Source organism: Syngnathus acus, chromosome 20 (assembly GCF_901709675.1).
Source record: "Syngnathus acus chromosome 20, fSynAcu1.2, whole genome shotgun sequence".
Classification (NCBI taxonomy): domain Eukaryota; kingdom Metazoa; phylum Chordata; class Actinopteri; order Syngnathiformes; family Syngnathidae; genus Syngnathus; species Syngnathus acus.
Window position 1 is genome coordinate 2,218,085 of NC_051104.1, and position 17,827 is coordinate 2,235,911.

General features: G+C 50.6%; 1 protein-coding gene across 4 annotated transcripts; it reads left to right on the top strand.

Moving 5' to 3' along the window:
- The first annotated feature begins 457 nt into the window (after positions 1–457).
- Positions 458–16,652, top strand: LOC119139203 (dnaJ homolog subfamily C member 13-like). 4 transcript variants are annotated; one of them, XM_037279691.1, is made up of 57 exons: positions 458–636; positions 2,353–2,433; positions 3,465–3,540; positions 3,631–3,780; positions 3,854–3,895; positions 3,971–4,171; positions 4,282–4,488; positions 4,569–4,664; positions 4,745–4,836; positions 4,932–5,098; positions 5,185–5,264; positions 5,330–5,499; positions 5,596–5,695; positions 5,769–5,876; positions 5,947–6,102; positions 6,183–6,239; positions 6,307–6,428; positions 6,497–6,572; positions 6,646–6,741; positions 6,809–6,949; positions 7,103–7,120; positions 7,350–7,432; positions 7,507–7,660; positions 7,726–7,829; positions 7,903–8,062; positions 8,135–8,197; positions 8,263–8,364; positions 8,431–8,535; positions 8,612–8,814; positions 8,890–8,974; positions 9,058–9,212; positions 9,295–9,340; positions 9,456–9,610; positions 9,676–9,877; positions 9,949–10,064; positions 10,161–10,239; positions 10,328–10,463; positions 10,542–10,726; positions 10,799–10,873; positions 10,936–11,055; positions 11,181–11,576; positions 11,648–11,761; positions 12,360–12,476; positions 12,560–12,737; positions 12,801–12,892; positions 12,970–13,069; positions 13,138–13,212; positions 13,309–13,421; positions 13,501–13,670; positions 13,760–13,802; positions 14,116–14,289; positions 14,363–14,542; positions 14,626–14,766; positions 14,835–14,978; positions 15,062–15,161; positions 15,353–15,457; positions 15,771–16,652. In XM_037279691.1, the coding sequence occupies exons 2-56, from the start codon at positions 2,366–2,368 to the stop codon at positions 15,406–15,408; spliced, it is 6,744 nt and encodes a 2,247-aa protein (XP_037135586.1). In that variant the 5' UTR covers positions 458–636; positions 2,353–2,365; the 3' UTR covers positions 15,409–15,457; positions 15,771–16,652. The 4 variants fall into 4 exon arrangements, with proteins under 4 accessions (XP_037135586.1, XP_037135583.1, XP_037135584.1 ...); XM_037279688.1 differs by lacking the exon at positions 15,353–15,457; XM_037279689.1 differs by lacking the exon at positions 15,353–15,457 and having other exon boundaries at positions 7,106–7,120.
- Positions 16,653–17,827: the final 1,175 nt, after the last annotated feature.

The window sequence follows — 17,827 nt, forward strand, 5'->3', positions numbered from 1 at the left end:
AGGCCAGTGTCCATACAATGATTTGCAAATGATCCCTTCAATACATTTTTATTTATGACCATACAAATTATTTGAAATCGAATCATCATTGATGTTTTAATGCATTGTGTACTTTTCATGACACTTTAGCTTAGTAATGTAAAAATGGCTCAATGTTGTTTGGGAGACACTTCAGTGGTTATGCGTTGATTTCTTTTTTTTTTTTGTGGCAGTTTTCGTTGAGTTCGTGTTTGATCAATATTGCCACTAGAGGGCACAATTGTCCTTCTAACTGTCAAGGAAACGCGCAATCAAAGCTTTTCCTGCTCCACAGTCAGTTCCAATCGTATCTCTCAATGAAAAAGAGCGCCGTGAACGGGCTTAACACTGATCTGGAATCAGTTTCTGTCATTCTCCACGTTCACATAAGCCAATCAGCTGATCGCCGCATGACAGGCAGGCTTGGCGCATGCGCAGTGGCGCATTCTGGCTGGGAGGAATATGGCAGCGTCCTGAGCGCCGTTGGGGGGGGGCAATACGGCGTAAAGCGAGCACCTTTGGCACCCGAGCGGCTACAGCGAGAGGCGGCAGCTGCACACCGAGTAGGGCGGGGGGCCGAGGGTCGTCTGTAATTCTCATCCGCTCGTGACTTGACAGGTAAACGCGTCATTTGCGCCTCTCTCTTGGAGCCAGCTCGCCCATGTTAAATATGTAACTAGAGCCTGATGCTAATGTGACTAGCTTAGCTGCCAAGTGATGCCCTAGCTAGCCGCTAGTCGTAGCATAACAAGATGGAGCTCCAAACTAACTTGGTGTTCGTAACATTTCATAAAAGCATCCTGGGCTTTGAAGTCGTCTCGTTTGGATGGCATTGCGGAGGCGACGTCTAAGCTCGGATAGTCATTAGTCAAGCTCCTAGGCCGCTTTGCAGTGGAGCAATCTCGTTAAGTTGTCTACTGATAAGCCAGGTGAGGAAAGGCTTGTCATAAGGGAACCAAAAAAAATAGCGTTCTTTGCCCATGAAGGAAAAGAAGAAGCGAACAAACTGCCCAAGTGTTTGCAAATAAACTGCCGCAGCCTTCCTTGCAGAGCGATTTCTTCGTTAAACTGATAAATGGTAGAGACGCGTTTAGTTTTTAAGCCAGTCACAATGATTACATTTATGTTTAACGGTTTATGAATCAAATAACTACTTGCATTGTGGCACATTTGTCCTGTTCTTCACAAAAACGTGTACATTAAAGTGTTTTTAGTGTGAATTTGTAATGTAATTTGCACTTTTCTTTTTACTGTTAGGGTTAGGCTGGAACAGTTTCAATTGCATTATCCAACCAATCTATTCAATGGGGGATATTCAAGTGTTCATATTCAAGTGCTCATTGAAGTGTTTTGAGCATGTAAGTCAAGGCGCTACTGTATACATTCTGTCAAGATGCACGCCAGGCCAATTGAACGATTAGTTGGGGTCACGAAATGTGTTATCGAGGCTTCCCACGACATCGGCGATTACTAATCACAAATCTCATTGGGAAAGCACTTAAGCTGTCGGGATGGCCTTGGCATGTAAATGTTGTGTTCTTTTCTTCTTATGGTTCATTAAGACCTTGTTATTGATCCGCCTTTAGACAGGAAGCGCAGGCTGGCCCTGATATGGCTTGTCACATGACTTGATCCCTTTTCAGCAGCCGATGAGCAGACATTCCTTCATTTGGCTCGAGAGTAGAGGAAGGAAAGCTGGAGTCAGAGTTTTCCCGGATCCGGGCAGAATGCTGACACAGGTCCCCCACCCCCTCCCGCTCCTGTTTTGTCACTTTCATGCATTTTTAATAACGTTTGTGCTCTAGATGAAGGCTGTTGGAAGAGAGCATTTGTCGGGGGAAAAGTCTTTTTTACAAACACTTTATTTATGTCAGTATTGATTCAATACATGATCTGTTTTAGTCCTGGGGGGCACTAAATTTATTTTTCAAGAGTACTCAGCATTTTGTGTTTCAATCCGTGCGAGGGTTGTTAACTCTCGGCCTTCTAAACGTGAGCAACATCCACGTTGGCTTTTCCCTCGTTTTTGTTGACAAGCCATTGCTGTGTTATTGACCCTTGTCCTTGTTATTTTACACTTGTAATCCATTCTGAGTGGCCTGATTGATTTCTACCCCATGGCAAAGGAAAAGCCGGTTGGATATTAGTCCAGCTGCGGGTTTTTTCGTGGTGGTGCAAAATGTCGAAGGGCAGCGCGAAGTGTGCGCGCAAAGCTCGTAACGACAATTTGGAGATGGCGTCGCGGCGTCCCGACTTTCCGACTCGGCTCCGCCGCCAAAAAATGAGCGACTTGTTCTCCGTTCTCAACATTCCGCCGTCTGCTGTGCTCCTTAGGTCCTGCGAAAAGATGAATGTCCTGAAAGACAACAAGGACCTGGCCTGCTACTACACCACCAAGCACTCCTGGAGGGGGAAGTACGAGCTTTTCTTTGCTTATGGATTTCGCGCCTCGTCCCTGCCGGTTCACGTTTGCGTCGTGTGACTGCAGCGACTGTTCTCTGGAAAGCCAAAAACCGACTCGAGGCCTCCATCGTGTCACATCGTTCCCTATCACGTTTGAGCGAAGGAGGAGAAGTCGTTGTGTCCCGTGCGGGAAGTTGCATAACTTGCTACGTTATGAAATGCGACAAGTGGAAGGAAAAGCTTCTCTAATGAGCGACACCCAAAGGAAACGTGAAGCGTGCGCTCTCTACGAGTCAGCATGAATGTCACGGCGGAAGTGCTTCTTCATTTGTCCTTCACGCAGACGTGATTGAAGCCAACCTCCACCTTGCCAGTCGCCGCGACACTTGACGCGTCTCTGCTTGTGCCGATGGCCTCGTGCGAGGCAACGACTGCCGATGTCAGCGTTTTGCCTGGTTAGCTCACTTGTAAAGATCTGGCCCCGCTTGCTCATTAACCACCTTCTACCAAGCTACACTTTTATATCAGCACTCACATTGAATGATTAGAATTAGAGGTAATTCAAATTAGCGTTCAAATGTTATATTAGCATTTTACACATCTAAGTCCGCAGTTTTTTATTTTCCTTCCAAGCTAGTATGCGCCGTTTTCTCGGAGGAGCTGATCGTGAAGCTAAGCTGCGTTGAAGTGGCACGACACAAATCGGGAGGCGGGACGGGCCTCGGGCCACCCGCGTTTCTTCTCTGCTGCTATTAAGTCGCCTTCATGGCAGTTCGCCCCCACCACACCCCCTCGCCAAATGAGGATGTGCGAGCGTGAGAGAGAGAGAAGCCCAGTCAGCATGTTGAGTGTGAAGGAACACGCTGTGCACTTTTCAAATTGAGCCCTGCAACGGGCCAGAGTGTGACAAATGGACATTAGGCGCTTTTATTGATTGCAGTTATGCCTTACGACACACCTTGATTGGTTCATTTGACGGTAATTTGTCGCGCGCCTCAGACTTACTCAGCTTCCGGCTCACGGCGCGTTTTTGTGTGTCCCAGGTACAAGCGCGTCTTCTCTGTGGGCACGCATGGCATCACCACGTACAACCCCACCACGCTGGAAGTGACAAATCAGGTTAGCGACGGCCATTCGCCCCCTGAGTTCATGTTGGAAAATCTTTTGCCGCGTGGCTTGTTACGCAACTTGTGTTCATCGATTCGCCAGTGGCCTTATGGAGACATTTGTGGAATCGGGCCAGTGGGAAAAGGCCAGGGAACGGAGTTCAGCCTGACCTTCCGAAAAGGCACCGGCAAGAAGTCAGAGACACTCAAGTTCTCCACTGAGCATCGAACGGAGCTGCTCACCGAAGCACTGGTGAAGGCCGAAGCGCCGCATGTTCGACGTCCGCACCCTATGTCCTCACTCACCAGCTTTCCTTCATTCACAGAGATTCCGAACTGAATTTTCAGAAGGGAAAATCACTGGCAGGGTGAGTTACCAAATGTCCATTTAGCAGTCAAAGGTGAAGAGATGGGCTTTCATGTGCTCATGTGTCGTCCGCCAGCGGTACAACTGCTACAAGCACCACTGGAGCGACACGCGCAAGGCCGTCAGCTTGGAGGTGACGCCGGGCGGCATCGACCAGATCGACCCACACACCAACCGGGTGCTGTGCTCCTATGACTACCGCAACGTGGAAGGCTTCGCCGAGACCTCCGACTACCAGGGCGGCTTCTGCATCCTTTACGGCGGCTTCGGCAGGCTGGTGCGTACGCTGCGATGCCGGGAAATGAGAATTCAAATGTCGCTTCGACCCGCCGATCATCCGGTTCGCCAAAGGAACGCAGACGTTCAATATCGGGCGTTCTCCCTCAGCATCTGTTTGCCTCGGAGCACCGCGACGACATCATCCGCAGCGCCATCGAGCACGCCGGCAACTTCATTGGCATCGTGCTGCGGCTGCGGAAGGAGACGCTCACCTTTGAGAGTTTTGTGACCGAGCGGTTTGGGAAGTACAGCTCAGACGAGAGCATCACCTCGCTGGCCGAGTTTGTGGTGCAGAAGATCACCCCGCGCCACCAGGTCAGTCGAGGCTCCGCCCCCTTCACCGCACGTGCTCCTCTCGTCTCCTTTACTAAAGCCGAGCGTCGTGCGGCTTCCAGGAGCCCGTGAAACGCATCTTAGCGCTGACCGAGACGTGCTTGGTGGAGAGAGATCCGGCTTCCTACAACATCGTCACCATCAAGCCGTTCGAGGAGGTGCGGCAGCGGCGGCGCTTCTCTCCGTGCAGGACGTGTTTCTGGACGACACCATCAATCTGCGGGATTCTCTCTTGCAGGTGTTTGCGCTCATCTGCGATGTCGACAACCCTCAAGTGTTTACAGTGGAATTCATCAGAGGCCAAATCAGGAAGTTCTCCTCCACAGAACGGTACGCATGCACGAGTTAGCATCTTTGATTCAACCCAATCTTGCTGTCTGCTGCGTCGCATAACACCAGCGTTGTCTTGGCTCCGACCCGTTTAGGGATTCTCTTCTGGCCAGCCTGCTGGACGGCGTGCGCGCTTCGGGCAACAGGGATGTGTGCGTCAAGATGGCGCCCACGCGGCGCGGCCAGCGATGGGGCCTCCTGTGCATGCCCGTGGACGAGGAGGTGGAGAGTCTGCACCTCAAGTTCCTGGCTGCGCCTCCAAGTGAGTCGCCATTGGGTTCCTGGATTTTTTTTTTTCGACATTTCTAGAGACAGCCAATATTGCAATTGTTTCTTTTTAATTCTCAGATGGCAACTTTGCCGACGCAGTGTTCCGCTTCAACGCCAACATCTCCTACAGCGGCGTGTTGCACGCAGTCACACAAGACGTGAGTATGTTCGAGCCCGCCTGCGCCCGCCTGTTGCTCATCTTCTTTCTTCTCGTCTTTTCCAGGGTCTGTTCTCGGAGAATAAAGAGAAGCTGATCAACAACGCCGTCCTGGCCCTTCTGTCGCAAGAGGCCGAGCTGCCCGCGCTCAACGCCGAGCTGGAGAGCCACTTCCAGGCCATCCGCCGACTGGTGGCCTCCAAGGCCGGCTTCCAGGCCTTCACTCAGCTACCAAAGTAAGTTTGAGATGCTTTTCACATTGGATCAAAATGAGGAACGTCCCAAAGCGGTTTTCACCAATCCAGCTTTGGTCCCATCTTGATGTTTTCCAGGTTCCGGGAGAAATTAGGAGTAAAGACGGTGAAAGCTTTAAAGAGGAACAACAACGGCGTGACGCACGCTGCTATCGACATGCTTTGCGCCCTGATGTGTGTAAGTAGCGCCTCCTTGTCTTTGAATACCCCGAGAGCCCTTGTGAAGACCTGGCGGCTCCTCCTCCAATCAGCCCATGCACGACGACTACGACCTGAGGCAGGAGCAGCTCAACAAGGCGTCCCTGCTGTCATCCAAGAAGTTCCTGGAAAACCTGCTTGAAAAATTCATCACCAATGTGGTCAGTGCATCGATGGCGATGCTCAACGTTGAGCGTGGCGGTTCCTCCAACTGATTCCTTTTTCCTGCAGGACCAAGGAAGCGGAGCTTTGGTCATCAGTTCACTGCTGGACTTTTTAACCTTCGCCTTGTGCGCCCCCTACAGCGAGACCACCGAGGGCCAGCAGTTTGACATGCTGCTGGAGATGGTGGCCTCCAACGGACGCACGCTCTTCAAACTCTTCCAGGTCGCCCACGCGTCTGTGACCTCTGACAAGCGTTTCAAAATAGACAATCACATTTTTTTTTTCTTCCCTTTTCCTCCTAGCATCCTTCTATGGCCATCGTCAAGGGAGCCGGCTTGGTGATGAAGGCCATCATTGAGGTAACGAGAAGAACGGTGTGTGACTCGCTTCATTCGTGTGGTCACACTCTGACTTTGCCCCATCCAGGAAGGAGACAAAGAAATCGCCACCAAGATGCAGGAGCTGGCTTTGAGCGAGGGCGCCCTTCCTCGCCACCTGCACACCTCCTTGTTCACCATCAGCGCCGACCAAAGGATGCTCACCAACAGGTCATAGCGAGCAAACCCGCGGCCATTGAAAGGCACCCGAAATTAAACGCGTCTTTTGCCCAACTCAGACAGCTGAGCCGTCACCTGGTGGGACTGTGGACCGCAGAAAACCCCGTCGCCATGAATCTCCTCAAGAGAATACTGGTAACATTTTCTGACTCGTCACTGCAGCCGAGTTTGATTCAGCGGTTGAACGTCCCCCGTGTCGACTTTGCAGCCGACGGGCCTGCTGGCCTACATGGACAGTTCCGATTCGGTGCCGGAGAAAGACGTGGATCGAATGCACGTTCGAAATAACTTGAAAATTGCCACGGTAGGCTGACGACCTCACCACCTGCCCCCTTTTAGGAACTGAATTTTTTTTCCGTCTCCCGGTGCAGGACCTACTCAACCGCAGCAAGGTGCCCGAGTGGCAGCGGATAGCCGGCAAAGCAGCCAAAGAGGTGGAAAAGTTCGCCAAGGAGAAGGCCGATCTGGTCCTCATGCACTGGAGGGACAAGATGGGCATCGCTCAGAAGGAGGTGAGAGGGGCTTGTGGTCAGTCGGCTCGCGGCTGAACTCTTGAACGGCAACCCACATGGAGAAACAAAAAAACCAAGTTGATTCATCAAACAATCACTCTTTGTTGTCTCCGCCCCTCCCCTCCCCTCCCCTCTGCTGTCAAACTATTGTAGCAGGACAGAAATAACTTGGTGAGTGAAAGTTTGCATTTCCTACCTTTGTTTGCATTGGTGGCCTTTTTTTGGGTGCCATCTTGTCTTTTCTTCACCCTGAGACCGCCATCTGAAAATGTCTCTCCAAGTTGTCCATCTTGTCTCTTCACTCAATGCTTGTCTTCTAGGCCATATGCAGGATTTTTTTTTTTAATATGTGACACTGACGCTATTTGTTTTTATTTATTTTTTTTGCATCTGGCTGCAGAATGCCAACCAAAAGCCCGTCATCCTGAGAAAACGACGACAGCGGATCAAGATCGAAGCCAACTGGGAGCTTTTTTACTACAGGTAGGCGGACCCATCCGTCCCAAGAACTCTAACGTGTGTGTCATGGCAATGATGAGTCATATTGTCCCATCAAGATTCCAGCTGGACCACGCCCGCTCCAACCTCATCTGGAATCTGAAGACCAGGGAGGAACTGCGGGATGCGCTGGAAGGCGAAATGCGTGCCTTCAACGTGGACCGCGAGCTGGGCAACGCCACCGTCATCTCCTGGAACCACCAAGAGTTTGAGGTATGTCACCATCCATTAAATGTGAGCTCAAGTCACAGCGGAAGCCTCTTCAAATTTGTTTGCAGGTGAAGTACGAGTGCCTTTCCGATGAGATCAAAATAGGCGACTATTACTTGCGCCTCCTGCTGGAGGAGGATGAAAATGCCGAATCCAGTGCCATCAAGAGATCGTAAGCCAAGCGACTCTTGCGATATTCCCGGTCTTTACGGCAAAGGTTGAGCGTTTGCGTCTCCATCTTGTAGGTACGAGTTCTTCAACGAGCTCTACCACCGCTTCCTGCTGACGCCCAAAGTCACCATGAAGTGCCTGTGCCTCCAGGCGCTCACCATCGTGTACGGCAAGTGCTTCGAAGAGATCGGCCCCTTCACCGACACCAAATACATCGTGGGCATGCTGGACCGGGTGAGTCGGGTCGCCGAGAGCCCGGAGATGCTCATCTTTGCCGTGCCCGAGTGACAACTTGTGTGTTTGCAGTGTACGGACAAGCTGGAAAGAGACAGGCTCATCCTCTTCTTGAACAAGCTGATTCTCAACAGGGTGAGCGAGCCAAAGCCGCCATCTCTCGCTCTCTCGCTCTCTCGTGACTAACCACACTCCCGCAGAAAAACGTGAAAGACGTGATGGACTCTAACGGGGTGCGCATCCTGGTGGACCTGCTCACCTTGGCCCACCTGCATACCAGCAGAGCCACGGTGCCGCTGCAGGTAAGCCCGTTTGTTTTAGCTTTGCAAGTGAGTCCAATGAGCGCGTGTCCTGATGTTTTCTCCCAGAGTAACGTCTTGGAAGCGTCGCCTGACATGAAGCGAGAGAGCGAGAAGGAGTGGTATTTTGGCAACGCAGACAAGGAAAGAAGAGGACCTTTCAGTTTTGAAGAGGTTGGCATTGCTTTTAATAAGTGACAAAAGAGCATAGTTTTTAATAAGATCCATTTTCCGTGTGATCTGATTGCAGATGCAAGAGTCTTGGACGACGGGCGTCCTGACGGCCAAGACCCGATGCTGGGCCCAGGGCATGGACGGCTGGCGCCCCCTGCAGGCCGTGCCGCAGCTCAAGTGGTGCCTGATGGCCACGGGGCAGGCGGTGATGAACGAGACGGACTTGGCGACGCTCATCCTCAACATGCTCATCACCATGTGCTCCTACTACCCCAGCAGGTCTTTAGAGATTTAGAGCATGATAGAAATTGATAATTAATTTATTGAAAAAAGATCTTCCTTCCTTTATTGTAGGGATCAAGATAATGCCATTATTCGCCCATTACCAAAGATCAAGAGGATGATAAGTGACAGCGCTTGCCTGCCTCATATTGTGCAGGTAAAATAGGAATCATCCAGAATAGACACCCTTTAGTCTTTCAAATGTTCCATTTTTTGTTTGTTTGTTTGTTTGTTTTTTAGCTTCTCTTGACGTTTGACCCCATCCTGGTGGAGAAGGTGGCCAACGTGCTGTACCTGGTGATGCAGGACAACCCCAACTTGCAGCGGCTCTACTTGACCGGAGTCTTCTTCTTCATCATGATGTACACGGGCTCCAACGTGCTTCCCGTGGCAAGGTACAAAAACGCGCCTTTCTTGACCTGCTTGGACGTTGCACTGCTCTCAGTGTCATGATGTCAACATTTTTTGTCCTTTTAGGTTCCTGAAGTACACTCACTTGAAACAAGCCTTTAAATCTGAAGAGGTAAAGATGTCTTGTTTTTGAATGTAGTGATCTCTTGCCAAGAATCAAAAGCTGTTGACTTCTTTATGTTTAAGTCTAACCGATGTGTGGGAATGACCCCTGCCCGCGTTTTTAGTCCAAAGGTCAGGACATCGTGCAGCGCAGCGTTCTCGGACCGGCCCTTCCCGAAGCCATGGTGTGCTACCTGGAGAACTACGAGGCCGAGCGCTTCTCTGAGATCTTCCTGGGAGAATTCGACACCCCCGAGGCCATCTGGAGCTGCGAGATGAGGTGAGGAACGAATCTCCTCACTTGACCGAGGCTGCGGACTGACTTTGATAATCTCTGTGCGTCAGGCGGATGATGATCGAGAAGATAGCCGCGCATATTGCCGACTTCAGCCCGAGGCTGCAGAGCAACACGCGCGCCCTCTACCAGTACTGCCCCATCCCCGTCGTCAGCTTCCCTCAGCTGGACAACGAGCTCTTCTGCAACATCTACTACCTCCGACACCTGTGCGACACCGTCCACTTTCCCAATTGGCCTATTCGAGATGCCGTATGTGCCTTTTCTCGCTTGCCTCTTCTTTTGGAGGAAGAACATTCGTTTCATCACCATTACCCTCCTAGGTGAAGCTGCTGAAAGACACACTTGACGCATGGAAGAGGGAGGTGGAGAAGAAGCCCCCCTCAATGTCAATAGATGACGCTTACGAAGTTCTCAACCTCCCCAAAGGACAAGGAATGTGAGTCAATTTGCTCCACTCTGAAACAAGTGCTAGCCTTGGACTGCCAAGTCATCATAATAGCCCCCCCCCTTTTTTTTTTCTTTTTGTCAAAAGTCATGAGGAGAGCAAGATCAGAAAGGCTTACTTCAGGCTGGCGCAGAAGTACCATCCAGACAAGAACCCTGATGGCAGGGTGAGTTGTTTTATTTATTGTTCCTTCCGCACTATTCTCACTGCCACGTTTTTACATTCCCTCGTGTTTTATTCCCACTCTCCTCCAGGACATGTTTGAGAAAGTCAACAAGGCCTACGAGTTCCTTTGCACAAAGTCTGCACGGGTCCTCGACGGCCCCGACCCGGAAAACATTATCCTCATCCTCAAGACCCAAAGCATCCTTTTCAACCGGCACAAAGATGGTATAAATGCTGCCCCCCAAAGGTACTTGTCGCGCTCGTCCCCCATTGTGAACCTGTGGCCCTTTTTCCCCCAAATAGATCTGGAGCCCTACAAGTACGCCGGCTACCCCATGCTCATCAAAACCATCACCATGGAGACCCAAGACGACCAGCTCTTCTCCAAGACCTCGCCGCTTCTGCCGGCCGCCGCCGAACTGGCCTTTCACACCGTCAACTGCTCGGCGCTCAACGCCGAGGAACTGCGGCGCGAGAACGGAATCGAGGTTGCCGTCTTTTCTCATTTGTTTCAAAAACATGCGAGGTGCAGAGCCATGTAGGATTGTGATGGTCCTCAGGTGTTGCTGGAGGCGTTTTCCCGCTGTGTCTCCGTGTTGACTGCATCCAGCAAAGCGGACGACATGGCCGTTCAGGTACGTAGCGCCAGACCCGTCGTGGTTTGCTGTCTATTTACAAAACAAAATATGTGTGTCAGGTGTGCGGGCACATCTGCAAGTGCTACAGCGTGGCGGCGCAATTTGAGGAATGCCGAGAAAAGATGATCGAGCTGCCCTACATCATCAGAGACCTCTGTCACATTTTGTACTACGGAAAGGTGAGCAATCAAAATGGCCGCCAGTTCATGGGAAATCTATTGTTTACGATTATTCGTATCCCATCGTTGGGACAATAGTTGCTTCAAAAATATTCACGCTATGTCCTTTGGTCGTCCTCCCTCAGGGTCTCCCCAAAACGGCAGCCTTGGCGGTACAGTGCGTCAGCTCCTTCGCGGTGGACTTCTTCCTGCAGACGCAACTGTACCACGCCGGCGTGCTCTGGCACTTGCTGGTGCACCTCTTCAACTACGACTACACACTGGAGGAGAGCGGCGTCCAGACCAGCCAGGACAGCAACCAGCAGGAGGTGGCCAACTACCTGGCCAAGCTCAGCCTGGTGTCCCTCAGCCGCCTGGGGGGCTACCTGCCGTTGCCGCGCAGCCTCGACGGCGGCGACCTCGCGCCGGAGACCAACGGAGTAGAAACCGTCCCCCCGGAGAACCCCAGCATCCGCAAAAGCCTGGCCGCTTTGCTGACACCGTACATATCCAGGAAGCTGGGAACGGGATCTTCACCTGAGGTTGGTTGAACTGTCGGAGAGGCGAGGCGGCGCTGCTGTGGGCGAGCCACTCACACTCTGCTTTTTTGAAGGTCTTGAAACTGCTGAACAGCAACACGGAGAACCCCTACCTCATCTGGAACAACGGCACGCGAGCCGAGCTGCTCGAGTTCCTGGAGGGTCAACAAGAGGACAACATTAAAAGAGTAAGCATGACGGTGGTGCTTCATTGCGAGTGAAAGAGTGGAGAGCGCATCGGCTTTGAGTTTCAGTTGGGGTTTTCATGTTTATTCCTCACAGATTCCAAAGACGTATTTATTATATGATCCCTGATAGCTTTTTACGTTACTGTTCTTTATCCTGGCCACGCAGGCGTTTCCTGGTGACAGTGAGGCAGGCGCTAGTCAGTCAAGAGAGGATCACCAGGCCTGGCTCGGCCGCAGTAGAGCAAGACTGGGTCAGGAAAGAAAGGCAAAAGCAATGCAGACAGAAAAAGCAGACACAGAGCAAGGAGATGCAGGAAGCCACTTGGAGGGAGAAGTTGACATTATGTTTGATGACAAAACAAAACCGGCTCACTCTAAAGTGTCAGTGGGCTTTTGCCATTCGGGACAAGTGGAAGTTTCATCAGGTGTGATTAGTGAGCAGGTTGGTATTTTGAGAACAATTCTTTATTGATTATTCTCAAATGGCTTTTTAGGGTTATCGTGTGGTTTTCAGCTGCAGGTCACCCGCAACTCACGAGGTCTTGAGAAAACGGACGGATGGATCTCGCCTGACTTTGCTCTCTTTGTCTGTGCGCAGGGGGAGAACGACGAGAGCTTCGGTGCGGAATTTACCTTCAGCGAGCACGGCAAAGAGCTCATCGTCGGCGAGATCTTTGTGCGTGTTTACAACGAGCAACCAACGTTCCCACTTGAGGTAAGCACTTCTTGCATATATCTTCTAGAAGAAGCCTAATAACACAGGAGCTTACTTTTTTTTTGTTCCCTTCTTGCATCCAGCATCCCAAAGCGTTTGCCGCGAGCCTGCTGGACTACGTGGGCTCGCAGGCGCAGTACCTGCACACGCTGCTGGCCATGAGCCAAAGCAACAAGGTGGAGTCGCAGCAGCACGCCGAGCGTCTCCGCTTTGCCGAGATGGCTCTGGAGGCTCTCCGCAACGTCATCAAGAACAACCCCGGTGAGACGCCGCTTTGTTTCGTCACTGACTTTGAAGCTGGTTCTAACCCAAGGCTCCCCTCAGGTTCTGAGACCGAGTGCATCGGCCATTTCAAGTTGCTCTTCTCGCTGCTGCGGGTTCACGGCGCCGGCAGGGTGCAGCAGCTTGTGCTGGAGGTACGAAAACGCGACACGAAGAGCGATTCGAGTGTGTTGAACGGCCGCCGCTTCATCTGTCTCTGCTTTTGTGGCAGGTCGTCAACACGGTGACGTCCAATCAAGAATGCGTGAGCAACATTGCTGAGTCGCTGGTGCTGTCCAACCTCCTCTTGCTGCTGCACTCCCTCCCATCGAGTAAGACAATCACCTGTGACAAAATCTGTCCTTTCATTGAATTTCATTGTCTGCCTGTCTTCTTCCAGGCAGGCAAATGGTGTTGGAAACGCTCCATGCTTTGACATCCAACACCAAAATAGTCAAGGAAGCCATGGCCAAAGGTTTGTGTTAACCTTCTCTCTCTTTTTTTCTCTTGTCAAGTGCATTTCATTGTTCTGCCCATCACTATTCATTGTTTTTTTTTTTTCTTCTCACAGGTGCTCTCATCTACTTGCTCGATCTCTTCTGTAACTGCACGCACCCTCAGGTTCGCACACAGACAGCTGAGCTTTTCTCCAAGATGACTTCGGACAAGCTGGTCGGGCCCAAGGTGGGTTGTGGTAAAGCCGCTTGCCAAGCAACATCCATGCGTGTGAAATTCCTTCCCGTTTCCTTCCTCCACCGACCAGGTCCGCCTGACTCTGATCCGTTTCCTCCCGAGCGTGTTCATGGACGCCATGCGGGACAACGCCGAGGCGGCTGTGCACATCTTTGAGGGAACGCACGAGAATCCCGAACTCATCTGGAACGACAGCTCCCGCGAGACCGTGTCCACTACCGTGCGGGAGATGATGCTTGAGTAAGTCCCCACAGTCAAGAGGCGAGCTCTGGAAAGAAAGAGGAGGCCGTCCAAAGAGGTCAAATCTGTTTGTGTTTTTTATTTTTCAGGCACTTTAAACAGCAGAAGGATAATCCTGACATCAACTGGAAAGTAAGTGTCCACACAGCATTCAGGAAGCTGGCGATGAATAGTTCGAGAAGTTTGTGTGGAATGTTTGTATTACAAACTAGCAATGCGACTACAATTACTACTACGAGTACTATTATTAGCACAACTACTTTAACAACGTCTAATATTACTACTACTGTGAAACCTGGATGACATGCTGCCTCTCTCAGGTTTTTCTTGGTACTACAACAACAAAGCCGATAGGTTAAGGACAGAGCAGGAAGCACACGCATGCCATTTCTTGACACAAGTGTGAACCCCACATTTTCTCACTGCCTCGTGTGTTTGTGCTTAGCTGCCAGAGGACTTCACTGTGGCCTACGGAGCTGGCCAGGGCGAGCTGGAAGTGGGCGGAGTCTTTTTGCGGATCTTTATCGCGCAGCCCGGTTGGGTGCTGCGCAAGCCTCGCGACTTCCTGGTGTCGCTCTTGGAGACGCTGACGGAGCTGCTGGAGAAGAACAATCCCAACGTGAGCTCGACACAGAATCTTTGTTTCCAAAAAAATAACTCTTTTTGCACTGATTCCTAAAATGTGCTCTCAGGGGGAGGCACTGGAGACGGTCACCACGGCAGCCGTGTGTCTGTTCAGCACGCAGGCGCAGCTGGCTGATCAGGTTCCTCCGCTAGGTCACTTGCCTCGCATCTTAGCCGCGCTCAACCACAAGAACAACGCCATCCCCAAGAGCTCCATCCGCCTCATCCACGTGCTCTCGGATAACGAGGTACGTAAGCGGGAAAACTGCAGCTTCGCCACCGTCTTCACGTGAAGACTGTACGGGCGACCTCATTGTTTGTGTTTTTGTAGCTCTGCGTACGCTCCATGTCCGCCCTGGAGGCCATCGGTCCGCTGATGACCGGAATGAAGGCCCGCGCAGACATGGCCGGGCTGGCCTGCGAGGCGCTGAACCGCATGTTCCAGAAAGAGCAGACGGAACTGGTGGCTCAGGTAACCATGCTCGGCCGCACTGCACCAGGTGTCCCACATGAGACGTTGACGCCATTCCCACCGCTCAGGCTCTCCGAGTGGACCTGGTTCCGTACCTCCTGAAGCTCCTGGAAGGTATCGGCCTGGAGACCGTGGATAACCCGTCGGCCACCAAGGCCCAAATCGTGAAGGCGCTCAAATCCATGACGCGCAGTCTGCAATACGGAGAACAGGTCTGAGGCTCAGGCGTCACTATTGCTGACACGTACAATGCATTAAGATGTGGGACATGCTCAAGTGTCTCCTTGCTTCCCAGGTGAATGAGATCTTGGCCAAGTCCTCCGTGTGGAGTGCCTTCAAGGACCAGAAGCACGATCTCTTCATTAATGAGTCTCAGACTGCAGGCTACCTGACAGGTAGAGTATTATCTAGTCATTCATTCTGCTTGACAACTGGCTCAAAAGGTAGGTGGTGCTTGCTTACCGCTTTCCTGGAAACAAGCGCCTTGCTGTTGAAGCCAAAGCTTCCTTTCTCCAAATCCCTGAATTTCCTGCCTCTGCCTTTTCCCGTCCTCTCTTCTCTGTCCCCCTCCACGTTTCCTCCTCAGGGGTGTCCACTCCCTCTCTCCTGGCGGCCAGCAGCCCACTGCGAGGGGGGCTCTAGACTCCCCAGCTGGGCCCTCAGAGCCCTCCTCTCTGTTGCACTAATGCAGGTAGACTCGTGGCTCCTCATGGCCTGCCCTTTGACTCGTCACCATTCCATTCCCTTCTTGCCACCTTCTTGCCAAGCCCACTTTAACCACACTTAACATGGATATTGCAGAGCGACAGCGGGGCTCGTCTCATGTCTAGCCTCTGAGGTTCAACAATGAGCTGGTTTTTCCTGATGATGGCGGTTAGCTTGATCAGCTTTGACTATTGCGATGGTCGCTAGTCTTAAAATGGCCACTGTATCATCCCATAACCATGCGGTCCAAAGAGCAAATTTAGATGGTAGTTGATGATGTGTTATTCCGACTCCCACAGGGCCAGGAGTAGCCGGTTACCTCACGGCAGCAGGCAGCGGCACCACCGTACTGCCCAGCAGCCCTCCCCCGGAAGACAGCGATCAAGGCTGACGGAGGCGGACGCACACTCGCAATAGCCACAGTCAGGCTCAGGCACCCGAGCCGCCCTGTTTGGCTCCCCCCCCTCACCCGAGACGCACGAGGGGAGCGCAGATGGGGAGGAAGATGTCGCTGACTCCTCCCCATATCGCCATCTGCCCTCTCTGACCGTCACCGCGTAAATTGTTTGAAATTGTCTTAACAGGTGGGCCACGTTTTGTTTTCGTGATAACACCTTTCTTCCGATGAAAAGCAGAAGAGTTTACTTTTTGTATGAAGATATTTTTTACAGTAGATTTTCTTCTGTTTTTCCCATGGGAAAAACATTGGAAGACTGTCATTAGTTAATTTTGTCTCTTCTCCTTTCTGTCATCTTGCAATTTCCCAATTGGCTCCACTGGCCCCCTCCAAATTGTCAGCCTCAATCTCGGAGTTTTAGTCTCGGGAATTGCAAATGAGATTTGTCCTCCTTTTTCTGTAGATTCTGCCGTTTTGACCTCTATTCCTACTTCATTCCATTGTTGCCCCCTCAATTTTATAAAATAATTTCCCGTTCCCCAGAATGAGAAACAAGCACTAGAATATTTATAAGTGAATAACAACGTCAACTTGAAATGAGGTTCTGATATGACGACAGGATGAATTATGTTTGAGTCTGTGTGAAAGACTAGTGCAGTTTGTGACAAGTTCAATGTAATATTACGTATATAAACTTTCTATATTGAATGTACATTAAAACAATGAATCAGTCGCACTTGTACATAAAATTTTAAGAATAAAAGGGAACCCACAGTGTCATTCATTTGTCTTGTTTCAATATATTCGACAGTTATTTAAAAATGTGTTTTATGGAATCACTTTTATTATAGAAGGGGTTTTGTTTGTAGTTATAAGAAGAAGAAAATATTCGGACTTTGCTACAGCGTTGGCGTAAATCCGTGATGAACTACGTCGATTTAAACCGAGAACGTACGACCACATTTTTGGTCCCACTACTTTCGCAAGTCTCGTGCTTCACTCTGTTTAATTCAATTGCAACTTCACCAAAAAACTAAGCAAGTTAGCCTAAAATAATCTTGATAATTCCTTGAGTGATTTCATGAAATAAATTAAAGTGAATTTATTAGTTTTTCCCCAACAAATTAGCCATAATTCGCGATCATTTTTAGCGGCATTTGTTTCCACACGGTTCACTTACCTTGTGACCCCCATGGGGAAAGGAAGTGACGCATGGCGAGAATATCAAGATCTTGTACATAATGCAGTCAAACTTTTAATGTATGGTCCATTCGAATTAAATAAGCAAGAACAAATAGTATTTAATTAAACATGAATTAATGATAGATATATTGTAACGATGTATAGAAGGCAGCAACGGGGCTCTTCCCGTGTCTTGTGGACACTTTTATGTGTCGGGATTTACGATGTTTTCTCCCCCTGCAGGAGCCCATCCCTCTTGCGTCACTCACTGGGAGTCTCCCCGAACAGGCGCCTGGCAAGGCCGACACTCTTACATCGGCTGACTCTCTTACCGCCGCCAGGACAAAAATGTGTAAATAAGATTAGTTTGAATAAAGTGAGCGTGGCGTATGCGGCGTCGCTCTGTCGCGTTTCGCCGAGGAGACTGCAGTGTGGCTGCAGGCTGTGATTAATGACTCTGAGGAGGGCCCTGCAGAAAATGCACAGTCATGCTTTGTTATTAGGTGCGGTCATAGCGGCCGGTCAGCAGAGGGCGCTACATCGTCACGCTTGTGTTGATGGTTGGGTTGCTCTTTATTTTTTGGGCACGTGGATTCATTTGATTTCTCGTGATCTCACTTTGATTCATTTTCTGTTTTGGTCTTTTGCGTCCGTTCTAGCCTATTGCATTTCTGGCTCTTCTGCAGTCGTCATTAGATTATTTACATGTTAATAGTGGAAAGTAAAGAAATCCTGTGTTGCCGTACTCAAGTGTGTTTTCATGTATCAGTACTTTGA

Excerpts from the sequence above, each read along its gene's own strand:
- LOC119139203 (XM_037279688.1), top strand. The coding sequence starts at position 2,366 with ATGAATGTCCTGAAAGACAACAAGGACCTGGCCTGCTACTACACCACC. Across the intron at positions 10,065-10,160 it reads CTCCCCAAAGGACAAGGAAT|TCATGAGGAGAGCAAGATCA; the intron begins GTGAGTCAATTT and ends TTTTGTCAAAAG. Across the intron at positions 10,874-10,935 it reads CGGACGACATGGCCGTTCAG|GTGTGCGGGCACATCTGCAA; the intron begins GTACGTAGCGCC and ends TATGTGTGTCAG.